Raw genomic sequence first — 12607 nt, forward strand, 5'->3', positions numbered from 1 at the left:
GAATAGTGCCATCCTCCCGATTTTCCTTGTTTCATGTGTCAGGTAAACCGCGACAAATAGGGGCCATAGGAATCCCCTTCCTACTATAGGTTCTATTTAAAAGTTAAAAAAAAAAAATGCTTAACTGTCGACCTCTTGTACTGCGTTGCTCACCATCAACCCTGCAGATCAAGGTCGCAGTACAGCGACACTTTGCAGAGCGGAGGTGCAGATATTGTTACAATCGGCCCAAAACATGATTTAAAAAAATATTTATATTTTGAAAAATATATTAAGACATTAAAAATCACTATTTTATTGTTAAAAAAAGAATCGCAAATTGGATATTCTGTCCCATGATTCATGATTTTAACAATACAGCACTGATAGAACATTTTGTGGACCTTGAGGAAACAGTGGTACAGCACACACCAAGTCATTTTTATGTGATTTGTCTGGCGCTTTCCCTGATTAGTTTAACAGAGACTGGTATTAGTGCAAAAAAGCCTCCAGTAGAGATGCCCACCAGAATCAATTAAAGCAATGTGCTGAGCATCAAGATGTCTGCACATTCTTTTCAACACCAATGCCAGATGCTTCATCATGACCTTACCAAGTCTGTCAGCATCTGTTGTTTCTTTTTTGCCTTACCCAGGCGTTTTTCGTGTTTTATTTTTATTTTTTTTAAGTTTGTTTTTTTAAGTGCATATTCAGCACCGAGTGTTTTCTATAAAGCCTTGCAAAAAGGTTCTCGGTTAACAATGACATTCAGAACAGCCACAGGTGAGCCTCCTTTTTCCTTGAGGTCATTGGAGAAATGTCCAAGCCCAACTTGTTTTTAAAGTGTTGTGTGTATTTCTGTGTACGGTCCTCTCTCAGTTGTGTTCCTTGACTGCCTTTTCTTATACATGGTTTGAGCGAGCCTCCATGTTGGTGATCCTGCTGAACTGTGTAACCTTGGGAATGTTTCATCCCTGTGAGGACATCGACTGCAAATCGGAGAGATGCAAAATATTACAGGTAAGACCATTTTCGATGTTTTATTAGCTCGTTGCATTTTGTTTCAACATGCATCTTCTGTTCCAACTGTGCATTAATTTTCAGACCCCAATATATGTTATTCGTCTTAAAAGGGGAACTGCACTTTTTTGGGAATTTTGCCTATCGTTCACAATACTTATGCGAGGCAACACGAAACAATGTTTTATTTTTTGTTGCATTCTAACTCTTAAAAATTGAATCGTTCCAGGTGGCTAGCAATGCAGCTGATGGGAGCAATCCATTCTGCCTCCAAATCACTTTAAAAATGCATTCAAAAATTGCCAAAAATACTTAATTCACGTTCCGTAAACTGTAAAATAACCAAACTGTAGCAACATTGTTATTGTAATAGCGAACACTGAAGAACTAGCGTACTAACACATCAGCGTGCTACGGTATTAGCCGTAAAAGCTAACTACGGCGAGTGATAAGCTAACTTCTACGTCAGCACGAAACGCGTTTGAGGTGTAATGCACAAGACAATGCGATAAGACACTAATCTGTACTGACTGAAAAAAAATGAACAATCATATTACAGTATCTGTAAAGTATTAGCCCACATTTCATGTTTTGTTAGCTACACAACTAGCTCGACAGTGTATGTACTGTACTTGTACTAACACGCATGATGTTCTGCATGTATCATGATCAATGTTTTAGTGACTCACTTGATGGACAGTTGTCTGTTTGGTCCAGCTGGCTGGGGACGTATTCTGTTCATTTTGGGTGAGCACTCCATTTCTGTTGGCATAGCTTGGCTCCAAGTTCCACATTCACATTGTCCAAGTTACGCTGACCTCACTCTCTCGGCTTCCATTTGCGGAAACGTTTCACCCTCTCTTTGTGCTCGCTTCTATAAACAGCAGTTCATCCTCCGTATATTCAGCTTTGAAAAATAAGGTTTTGAATCCTTATTTGTCCAAAAATAGTCTTCTTTATTGTTTGTTACAAAGTCTGCCATGATTAGAAAACACTCGCGTTTGAATCCGGAAGTAGGAACACACATTTGTTGCTGGAAGTTGGAAGTATGCTGCTATGGAAACGGAAATAAATGGGCCGAGGAAATTAGTTACGGTAATGCATAAAATGACCAAAATACGATAAATATTGTACTTATTACATATTGTTATGAACGTGTCTGTTACTACTTTATATATATATATATATATATATATATATATATATATATATATATATATATATATATATATATATATATATATATATATATATATATATATATATATATATATATATACTGGCAGTGTGTATACAAAATATTGATGGAGGGTTTTGAAGTTGTTTAGAGGACTTTGAAGGCTACAAAATTGAAGAGCTGGCTACATCTTCCAAGAGTTCTTTATCATCTTTAAAATCTAAAAAAAAAAAAAAGACGTGTGTGTTGTTTTCATATTGATTGTGAATGAAAATTCCGCTGGTTGTGACAGTTTGGTTTAAAGCAAAAACAATATGACTAATAAATGAAAGTTGTGGTACCTAGTAAATGTTGTTTAGAGTTGTATAGTTCTACAAATAACCCTAAAATAATCAGAAGTATCTTAAAAGATGACACTATTACAGTCTGTGTTCAGCATGTACATTTATGTGTGTGTTATGTACCCAAGTGGTTAAAGAGTGTGCATAGGGTTTCCAAAAATAAATTATAATTTGTGTAGTGAATTATTGAATTAAATGATAACATGAGTGGAATCTTTTCAGAAAGTAAATGATAAATGATAAATGGGTTATACTTGTATAGCGCTTTTCTACCTTCAAGGTACTCAAAGCGCTTTGACAGTATTTCCACATTCACCCATTCACACACATTCACACACTGATGGCGGGAGCTGCCATGCAAGGCGCTAACCAGCACCCATCAGGAGCAAGGGTGAAGTGTCTTGCCCAAGGACACAACGGACATGACTAGGATGGTAGAAGGTGGGGATTGAACCCCAGTAACCAGCAACCCTCCGATTGCTGGCACAGCCACTCTACCAACTTCGCCACGCCGTCCCCAAGTAATATTTAGTTTATTGTGGTTTTCTCTGAGTTTAGTGCACAATTCAAGATATCTGTCAGCGGATTAACCATGGTTATTTACCTTTTTTTTTATGGTAACAAAGAGATGTGACTGACATTGTTTTAAATGCATTTAGTGAGAATGTAAAATCAAAATTGTTCAGCCAATCTGGCCTTTGTAGATACCCTTATTAGCATTACTGAAAATGGAAATATACAAAAGCTTTTGTGGAGGCGTTTCCATTAAGTTATGTCATGTCTTTAACCCCAACTGGCTGATAATGGAAAACGTTGTTGTTCTCTTTTTTTTTTAATATACAAAATTATTTTGTGCATTGGATGTGAGAGTCAAGCAGAGTGTGCTGCATGCATGCGGTGGAATAGATCAGCTTGTTATCCGGCGCTCTTCATCTTGTGTCGTGAGCTGATAATATGCTCGCAAAGTGCTTTCAAATATATTGAATCACAGCAGTCCTCTTTTGTTCTTGTTGGCTTAAGCACTCTCATACCACCTTGAGATTAGAGCTGGGTATTGACAATGACATCACACAATAGGGATGTCACGGTTTGAAAATTTCTTATCACGGTTATTGTGACCAAAATTATCACGGTTGTCATTATTATCCCGGTATTTTTAAATGTGCTCAACATTTACAAAAAGTACTTACACTGCAATCTTTGACCAGGTTTTATTGAAAAAAAAATAACACATTCAAAATGATGTACTTTGCAGGAAAAAACATTATTGTAGATAATTGTTTCATGTACCTCAAGTAGAAATTAAATGTGCATATGAAAGCAACATTAGCATTATAAACAAAGTCATATGGCAGAAAGTAAATAACAAATACATACACATTCATGTGGAAAATGATGGCCATAAGATGTAATGTAACTGCACTTTTTGTCCTAGTATACAACAAGAGTGTTGATATATGAGAGGTCTAGTCTTACACATATCAGAGAACACCTCTCAAGTATTTGAAAGTTTGGCAATGAAATATGACAGCGCTGCAATGAGGTCTTTTGCCATTTTTGACAAAGGAGCATAAGCAGCTGCTTCTGGACGACATCAGGCATTGTATGTGTGATGTTGGTAGATGATGATGTACTGTAACTGTGGCATCCAACTAGCCCTCTCCACGCCCACTCTGCAAATAAGGGAAAATCAAATGTATTATTATTTTTATTAGATGCTAATTATTATTATACTCATCTGACTGACACACGCACACACACAGTGACACACTAAAAGCAAAACACATTGCAGTGTTTTTGCTAGGATTTGTTTTTAACACTAAGTTTTAAAAGTAACGTAAAGCAGCAGTGGTCATTAACAGCGTAAAACACATAAATAGAAGTACATTTTGCTCTGCTGCCATATGCATCATGTGCACACACTACACGCTCTCACCGATAGCGCCCAATAACAAGTAGCTTTATACAACACGTAAGTGTAACTACTGTACAAGAACGTTTGACAGACCAATGATGAATTGTTCATTTTTAAACACTTTACATCATGCATTCAGCTAAAAGTTGACTTATTTTGCACTCCACATGTAGTTGTTGATGGTGGTTCCAGAGTTAGCTCATCCTATTTGAAGTGTTGCCTCCCTTCGCAGGGACTGTCTTCCTGCATTTTCTGGTGATGGGTTGACAGTCCTCAATTATTTAACCTTCAGCATGCTTTACCAATACAAAATAAATCCAGACTTCAGATGTTGTCCATTCACTAGGAGGGCAACATCTCAAGAACGAGGTCCTTGTGTTGTTTTCCGCCATTGCAAACAGTGCTAGTGCACGTGCACCTTCTTCGGAAGCACCGTTGCTGCTGCGTTTCCAGCCTAAAATGCAATAATAAATTATGTTTTTTGACAATTAAACATTTTAACGGTATTACTAAGCGTTCGGAATTTTACCGTGGTTTATCATTATACCATTTACCGTTACATCCCTAATACAAAACGTATCATTGTAACTGACATGGCCGTATTGCATCTATGTGCTAAATATACACAGAGCTTCTATATTTCTATATCTATACAAATCCGTTCAATTTAGCTAAATTTTGCTAATCTGCTTGTGTTGGACAGGAAGTGATGCACAAACAAGAAATAGATTTTTCGGTTTACTATCAAAATAAAAAAACTTAACTTTTTTAAAGAGGATCATATTTTACACTTTGAAACGTCCTAAAAGGCGGAGACGGATACAAAGTCCACCTGTCAAAGGTTTTTAGACGTACATTTAGCTTGTTGACACAGATGGATGAGAAAATGCTGATTCTGGAGGTCCAAAATGAAGGAATTATATCACAGGCATATCCCATAATATAAGGGGGCCTGTTTCAAATACCAGCTGATACGGGGGCCAGGGCAGCAGGGGAGTGGTGAGCAAGAATTGAATGAAGTGTGTGTGTGCGTGTGCGTGTGCGTGCGCGTGTGTGTGCAACGCTTGTCAGGGATGATGTCAGTGTGGCCAAAGTTTAAGATGTTCTGCAGTGTTGCAGTTCAGCAGCCATTAATGACAGGACAAAGTTTATTTGCTTCTGCTCATCTGGAAGACTATAATAAACTGTGATTCGCTTCACTACAACTCCCTTTATCACATCATTACGCATGGCTTCGCGAAATCTCGCTGCACGGCGGAGCCGCAACAAAACGGCGATGTAGCTTACCGGACGGCGCCGTTCTGTTGCAGTTACGCATCCAGAGGAATTCCAGAGTTAAATGCAGACTTCTTTTACTGTCGTTGCCCAAAACTAACCATACGAAGCAAGCTAGCCACACTTTGCAGAGCAGAGGTGCAGAAGTCGTCCTTTAATTACAATCTGCCCAAAACATAACTTTAAAAAATGTTTAACGTGTTTTTAAAACTATAAGGCACACTTAAAATCCTCATAATTTTTTCAAAAATCGACAGTGCGCCTTAAAACCTTTAAACCGCCTTATGTATATACTGTAATATTGTACATGGTCATTGGTTTATATTGTATATATGTTATAGACATAATATAATATATATGTATATAAATTACGCTGTACACATATTATGTATATATTCGTATATATGTTAGATTTTTTTATAGCTATATTAGTCTATTTATACCTGCATTGTCCTTTCCATCATTGTAACTGAGCTACTGTGTTGAACAATTTCCCTTGTGTATCATTAAAGTTTGTCTAAGTCTAAGTATGTATTAATTCTGGTTGTGCTTACAAACCTCATAGCAATTCTATTTGGTACAAGTTGTAATGATAAGTGTGGCCAGTAAATGGCAGTCACATAAGAGATATGTGTAGACTGCAGGCTGACGCCTGTTCAACATAAGACTATAGCAAGTAAGCCCAAAACTTTGATGCTTCTTTGAAAATAGAAAGTATTACACACTGTGCTCAAAGATCTGTCAAAATGTTTTAGTATGACTTTGGACTAGGACTTTGGACTACAACTTTTTTTTGTTTCGATTTACAGTATTATGAAAAACCAACTTTGCTTTGGTACCTGCTGATTAGTATTTAAGATCTGCATAAGTCCTGAAAATGTGCGCGCGCCCGCTATTGTAGTCCTTGCCGTCGTCAAGCAGCTCCTTCTTCTTCTCTATCCTCTTATTGTGTGGCATTCATTCTCCGCTGTTGCCATTTCTAATATAAAGTAGCGTACAGTTGTAACTTATATCTGTCAGCAGACTCGCTATGGAAGCGCTAAAAACTACCGATACAACAAAGATGATGAAGAGAAGACAGTCAAAGTGGAGGCACGTAAGTAAGACCGCCCACAAAACCGTGCATACTGAAGGACAGTCGGAAAGTGGCTTGGAGATGGTCTTTAAAATATAATCTATGCAACATTTTGACCAAAGAACCACCATTACACATTGTATAGACCACAAGGAAGTGTTTTCCAATTCAGAAAAAAAAATGTTTTCCAATTCAGAAAAAAAAAATCATAATATGACCTCTTTCATGAGCCTTAAAATCCAGTGCGCCTTTTATATGAAAATAGACATGAATAGACCAGCTCATCGGCAGTGCGCTTTATAATCCGGTGCACACCCTGCTTCCAAAAATTTGGTAGATATTGTGACATGTGACAATGATCGTAATCGTGCTGAAAAGTAAAATATCATTTGTGTGGAGAAAAAAGACCTGAATGAATGGTAGATGACTGTAAGCCTCCCCCTTTGTCCTCTTGTCATGAAGCACAAGCTGATGTAATGTATGCATAACCTTGTGCTTGTCTGTCCATACATAGATGTGTGTGTGTCTATGATGAGGGTGTCTGACCCCTTTGATAATCGCATTCAGACGTGTGACAGACAGAATTAGCATACATACTGGCTGGGATTTATTTTGGGCAAAGGTTTTGTTCGAAAGTGAGAACGTCTTTTGGTCCATTAATAAACGAGTAGTTCTTGCAAAAGACTAAATATACTTTCTAACTGTGTTTCAATCGGTACTTACTGTAATGTCTCTCCTGGTCATGTCTTGTGTTGGTTTTGTTGTTTAAGTTTAAGTACCAATGATTGTCACACACACACTAGGTGTGGCGAAATTATTCTCTGCATTTGACCCATCACACTTGATCACCCCTTGGGAGGTGAGGGGAGCAGTGGAATAATTTCTCCGAGGAGCTTTTTAACTACCTCAGCAACCTCAGCCCCAGAAATAGGAGAGCCCACCACAGATTCCCCAGGCACTGCTTCCTCATAGGAAGACGTGTTGGTGGGATTGAGGAGGTCTTCGAAGTATTCCCTCCACCGATCCACAACATCAGCAGTCGAGGTCAGCAGAACACCATCCTCACCATACACGGTGTTGATAGTGCACTGCTTCCCCTTCCTGAGGCGGCGGATGGTGGTCCAGAATCGCTTCGAAGCCGTCCGGAAGTCGTTTTCCATGGCTTCCCCGAACTCCTCCCATGTCCGAGTTTTTGCCTCCGCGACCGCTGAAGCCGCACACCGCTTGGCCTGTCGGTACCTGTCCGCTGCCTCAGGAGTCCTATGAGCCAAAAGAACCCGATAGGACTCCTTCTTCAGCTTGACGGCATCCCTCACCGCCGGTGTCCACCAACGGGTTCTAGGATTACCACCACGACAGGCACCAACTACCTTGTGGCCACAGCTCCAATCAGCCGCCTCGACAATAGAGGCGCGGAACATGGTCCATTCGGACTCAATGTCCAGCACCTCCCTCGTGACATGTTCAAAGTTCTTCCGGAGGTGGGAATTGAAACTCTCTCTGACAGGAGACTCTGCCAGACGTTCCCAGCAAACCCTCACAATGCGTTTGGGCCTGCCAGGTCTGTCCGGCATCCTCCCCCACCATCGCAGCCAACTCACCACCAGGTGGTGATCGGTAGAAAGCTCCGCCCCTCTCTTTACCCGAGTGTCCAAAACATGAGGCCGCAAATCCGACGATACAACTACAAAGTCGATCATGGAACTGCGGCCTAGGGTGTTCTGGTGCCAAGTGCACATATGGACACCCTTATGTTTGAACATGGTGTTCGTTATGGACAATTTGTGACGGGCACAAAAGTCCAATAACAAAATACCGCTCAGGTTCAGATCCGGGCGGCCATTCTTCCCAATCACGCCTCTCCAGGTTTCACTGTCGCTGCCAACATGAGCGTTGAAGTCCCCCAGTAGAACGAGGGAATCACCCGGGGGAGCACTCTCAAGTACTCCCTCGAGTGATTCCAAAAAGGGTGGGTACTCTGAGCTGCGGTTTGGCGCGTAAGCGCAAACCACAGTCAGGACCCGTTCCCCTACCCGAAGGCGGAGGGAAGCTACCCTCTCGTCCACCGGGTTGAACTCCAACATGCAGGCTCTGAGCCGGGGGGCAACAATAATTGCCACCCCAGCCCGTCGCCTCTCACTGCCGGCAACGCCAGAGTAGAAGAGAGTCCAGCCCCTCTCGAGAGAACTGGTTCCAGAGCCCTTGCTGTGCGTCGAAGTGAGTCCGACTATGTCTAGTCGGAACTTCTCCACCTCGCGCACTAGCTCAGGCTCCTTCCCCCCCAGCGAGGTGACGTTCCACGTCCCAAGAGCTAGCTTCTGTAGCCGAGGATCGGACCGCCAAGTACCCTGCCTTCGGCTGCCGCCCAGCTCACATCGCACCCGACCTCTATGGCCCCCGCTATGGGTGGTGAGCCCATTGGAGGGGGAACCCACGTTGCCTCTTCGGGCTGTGCCCGGCCGGGCCCCATGGGGACAGGCCCGGCCACCAGGCGCTCGCCATCGTGCCCCACCTCCAGGCCTGGCTCCAGAGGGGGGCCCCGGTGACCCGCGTCCGGGCGAGGGAAATCTGGGTCCATAGTTTTTATTTTTCATTGAGGTCTTCGAGCTGCTCTTTGTCTGATTCCTCACCTAGGACCAGTTTGTCTTGGGAGACCCTACCAGGGGGCATAAAGCCCCCGGACAACATAGCTCCTAGGATCATTGGGACACGCAAACTCCTCTACCACGGTAAGGTGGCAGCTATATTTAAAAAAATATATATATTTTTTTATTTTATTTAAAAAAAAAAAAATTAAATCAACATACCAAACACAAGATACACTTACAATTAGTACACTAACCCAAAAAAAACTCCCTACCCCATTTACACTAATTCACACAAAAGGGTTGTTTCTTTCTGTTATTAATATGCTGGTTCCTACAATATATATAAATATATATCAATACAATCTGCAAGGGATACAGTCCGTAAGCACACATGATTGTGCATGCAGCTGATCCACTAATAGTACTAACCTTTAACAGTTAATTTTACTCATTTTCATTAATTACTAGTTTATATGTAACTGTTTTTATATTGTTTTACATTCTTTTTTATTCAAGACAATGTTTTTAATTTCCATCCATCCATCCATCCATTTTCTACCGCTTGTCCCGTTCGGGGCCGCGGGGGGTGCTGGAGCCTATCTCAGCTGCATTTGGGCGGAAGGCGGGGTACACCCTGGACAAGTCGCCACCTCATCGCAGAGCCAACACAGACAGACAACATTCACACACACATTCACACACTAGGGCCCATTTAGTGTTGCCAATCTGTTTTTAATTTATTTATCTTATTTTATTTTATTTTATTTTTTTAAAAAGGACACTATCTTCACCAGACCAGGTTGTCAATGAAATTAGATTGTTTAAAGGGTTCTTAAAACCAGGTCCAGTCCAAATTGTTCAGGGGGGGTCTTAGCAACACACACCTTCATTTATGTACATTCAAAATTAGGGGAACACAACAACAGATTGCATATAATCTATAAACAAAATTAAATTTTCAGAATAAGCACACCTGTTTTTTTTGTGTTGATTCTGTGTGGAGTTTGTATGTTCTCCCCCGTGACTGCATAAGTTCACTCCGGGTACTCCGGCTTCCTCCCACCTCCAAAGACATGCACCTGGGGATAGGTTGATTGGCAACACTAAAAATGGTCCCTAGTGTGTGAATGTGAGTGTGAATGTTGTCTGTCTATCTGTGTTGGCCCTGCGATGAGGTGGCGACTTGTCCAGGGTGTAGCCCGCCTTCCGCCCGTATGCAGCTGAGATAAGCTCCAGCACCCCCGCGAACCCGAACGGGACAAGCGGTAGAAAATGGATGGATGGATGGATGATTCGTGTCTTCACCTGCTGCAATCACTAATCACGCACTCTTATATACCTGTCTCTCCACGTCAGTCCTTGCGGGACTATTGTTTGCTGTACCCGACTGTTTCTTGGGCTTTATGCTGCTCCCTGAGTTTATGCCATTCTGAATGCTATTTAAGTTTTTGCTTTGTGCTCCACATGCGTTTTACCTGCGGCACGCCACTATTGTCTTTTTGCCTTAAATTAGATTAAATCATCATCTTACCTGCTGGCTGTCTAGGTTACAGAAGAATCGCGCCAGAAAAAGACAACATTTACGAGGAAAACTTTACGGTGGAAGAAATGGAGGTATGGACTGGGTGGGTGTTAAAGGTGATGGATGTTGTTATTCACTTAAGTAAAACACGCTGGTCCCAATTTCTTGGATTCAAAATGACGTCACACCGCCAGCCCAATTCCGACTCATTAAATATGTGTGGTGGTCAAGCCAGGGTCTGTTTTCAGTGAGTACTAGGCGCCATTTAGCCTTTCTCTAATAAAAATGCAGTTGTTTTCGACTCTACAAACCAATCAAATCGCGAAAAGGATACAAGTTTCTTCAGAGTTCTTTGAGCGGTATTTAAGAAGGACGGAAGAGGGCAGGATTTTACTAAAGATGACGAGGAAAGTGTCATGCATTTCTGTCCAAGGAAGTAGAGTCGAAGAACACACACTTTCGCAGTGATCACTTCGTTAGATCAATCAATCAATCAATCAATCAATCAAAGTTTGTTTGTATAGCCCTAAATCACAAGTGTCTCAAAGGGCTGCACAAGCCACAACGACATCCTTGGCTCAGATCCCGCATCATGGCAATAAAAAAACTCAACCCAATGGGATACAATGAGAAACCTTGCAGGTAATGGCAGGTGTGGGGACCCTCCCCCCAGAGCGACCGGTTCAACAGACGTCAGGTGGATCTAGTTAATAGTGTGAGAGTCCAGTCCATAGTGGGGCCAGCAGGGGAGGTTTGTTTGATATACTTTTAACGTTTAGTTTTTCCCATTTGAAGGGAACTGTAATTTTTTTGCAAATGTTACCGATTTTTGACAATCATTATGGAAGTCATGACGATGACTGTATTTTTATTTTTCATGCATTCTAACTTGTAAATAAACATAAATAAAAGTTTGCTTATGACGGAGTCAATGAGAGGTCCTCTATTCCGCCCTTAAAACCCAATAAGAAACATCCAAAAACTGCCAACAAATTACATTTTGTTACCTGAATATTGACCGAGTATTAGTGATACATTTATTATAAGCGCTAACACAGACAAACTGTTTATAGCGTTTGTGCCAATGTCATCCGTGTGTCATCCGTATTATTTGCGGATGATACAACAGCGTTTTGTTCAGGAGAGAACACACAGGAGATAATACAAATAATAACAGAAGAAATTAACAAATTAAAAAGATGGTTTGACAAAAACAGACTATCGTTGAATCTTAGTAAAACTAAAATAATGCTATTTGGTAACGGTAGAAGAGAAAGTCAAACACAAATACAAATAGACGGAATAGAAATTGAAAGAGTAAATGAAACCAAATTTCTAGCTATAATGATTGATGATAAATTGAACTGGAAATCTCACGTAAAAAATATACAACATAAAGTTGCAAGAAACACGTCAATAATGAATAAAGCAAAACATGTTCTAGACCAAAAATCCCTTCATAATAATTACAAAAGTACACTTCATTCATTAACAGTGCTACAAAAAAGATCACTTAGAATAATACATAGTGTTGGATATAGAGAACATACAAACCCTTTATTTATTGAATCAAAAATACTGAAATTCCATGACATAGTGAATTTGCAAACAGCTAAAATTATGCACAAAGCAAACTATAACCTGCTACCCAAGAATATACAACAATTCTTCTAAAAAAAAAGAGGAGAAATATAATCTTAGAGAAAAACGTAATT

General features: G+C 40.7%; 1 protein-coding gene across 7 annotated transcripts in view; it reads left to right on the forward strand.

The window, feature by feature from the left end:
- Positions 1-378: 378 nt before the first annotated feature.
- The window catches only part of cacna1g (calcium channel, voltage-dependent, T type, alpha 1G subunit), a 321489-nt gene continuing 309260 nt past the window's right edge, over positions 379-12607 (forward strand). For all 7 annotated transcript variants that reach the window (XM_062056250.1, XM_062056253.1, XM_062056254.1 and 4 more), the window contains exon 1: positions 379-999. In XM_062056250.1, coding sequence (XP_061912234.1) covers positions 907-999 — 93 coding nt within the window. In that variant the 5' untranslated portion in view covers positions 379-906. The remainder of the gene's footprint in view (positions 1000-12607) is intronic.

Source organism: Entelurus aequoreus, linkage group LG08 (assembly GCF_033978785.1).
Source record: "Entelurus aequoreus isolate RoL-2023_Sb linkage group LG08, RoL_Eaeq_v1.1, whole genome shotgun sequence".
Classification (NCBI taxonomy): domain Eukaryota; kingdom Metazoa; phylum Chordata; class Actinopteri; order Syngnathiformes; family Syngnathidae; genus Entelurus; species Entelurus aequoreus.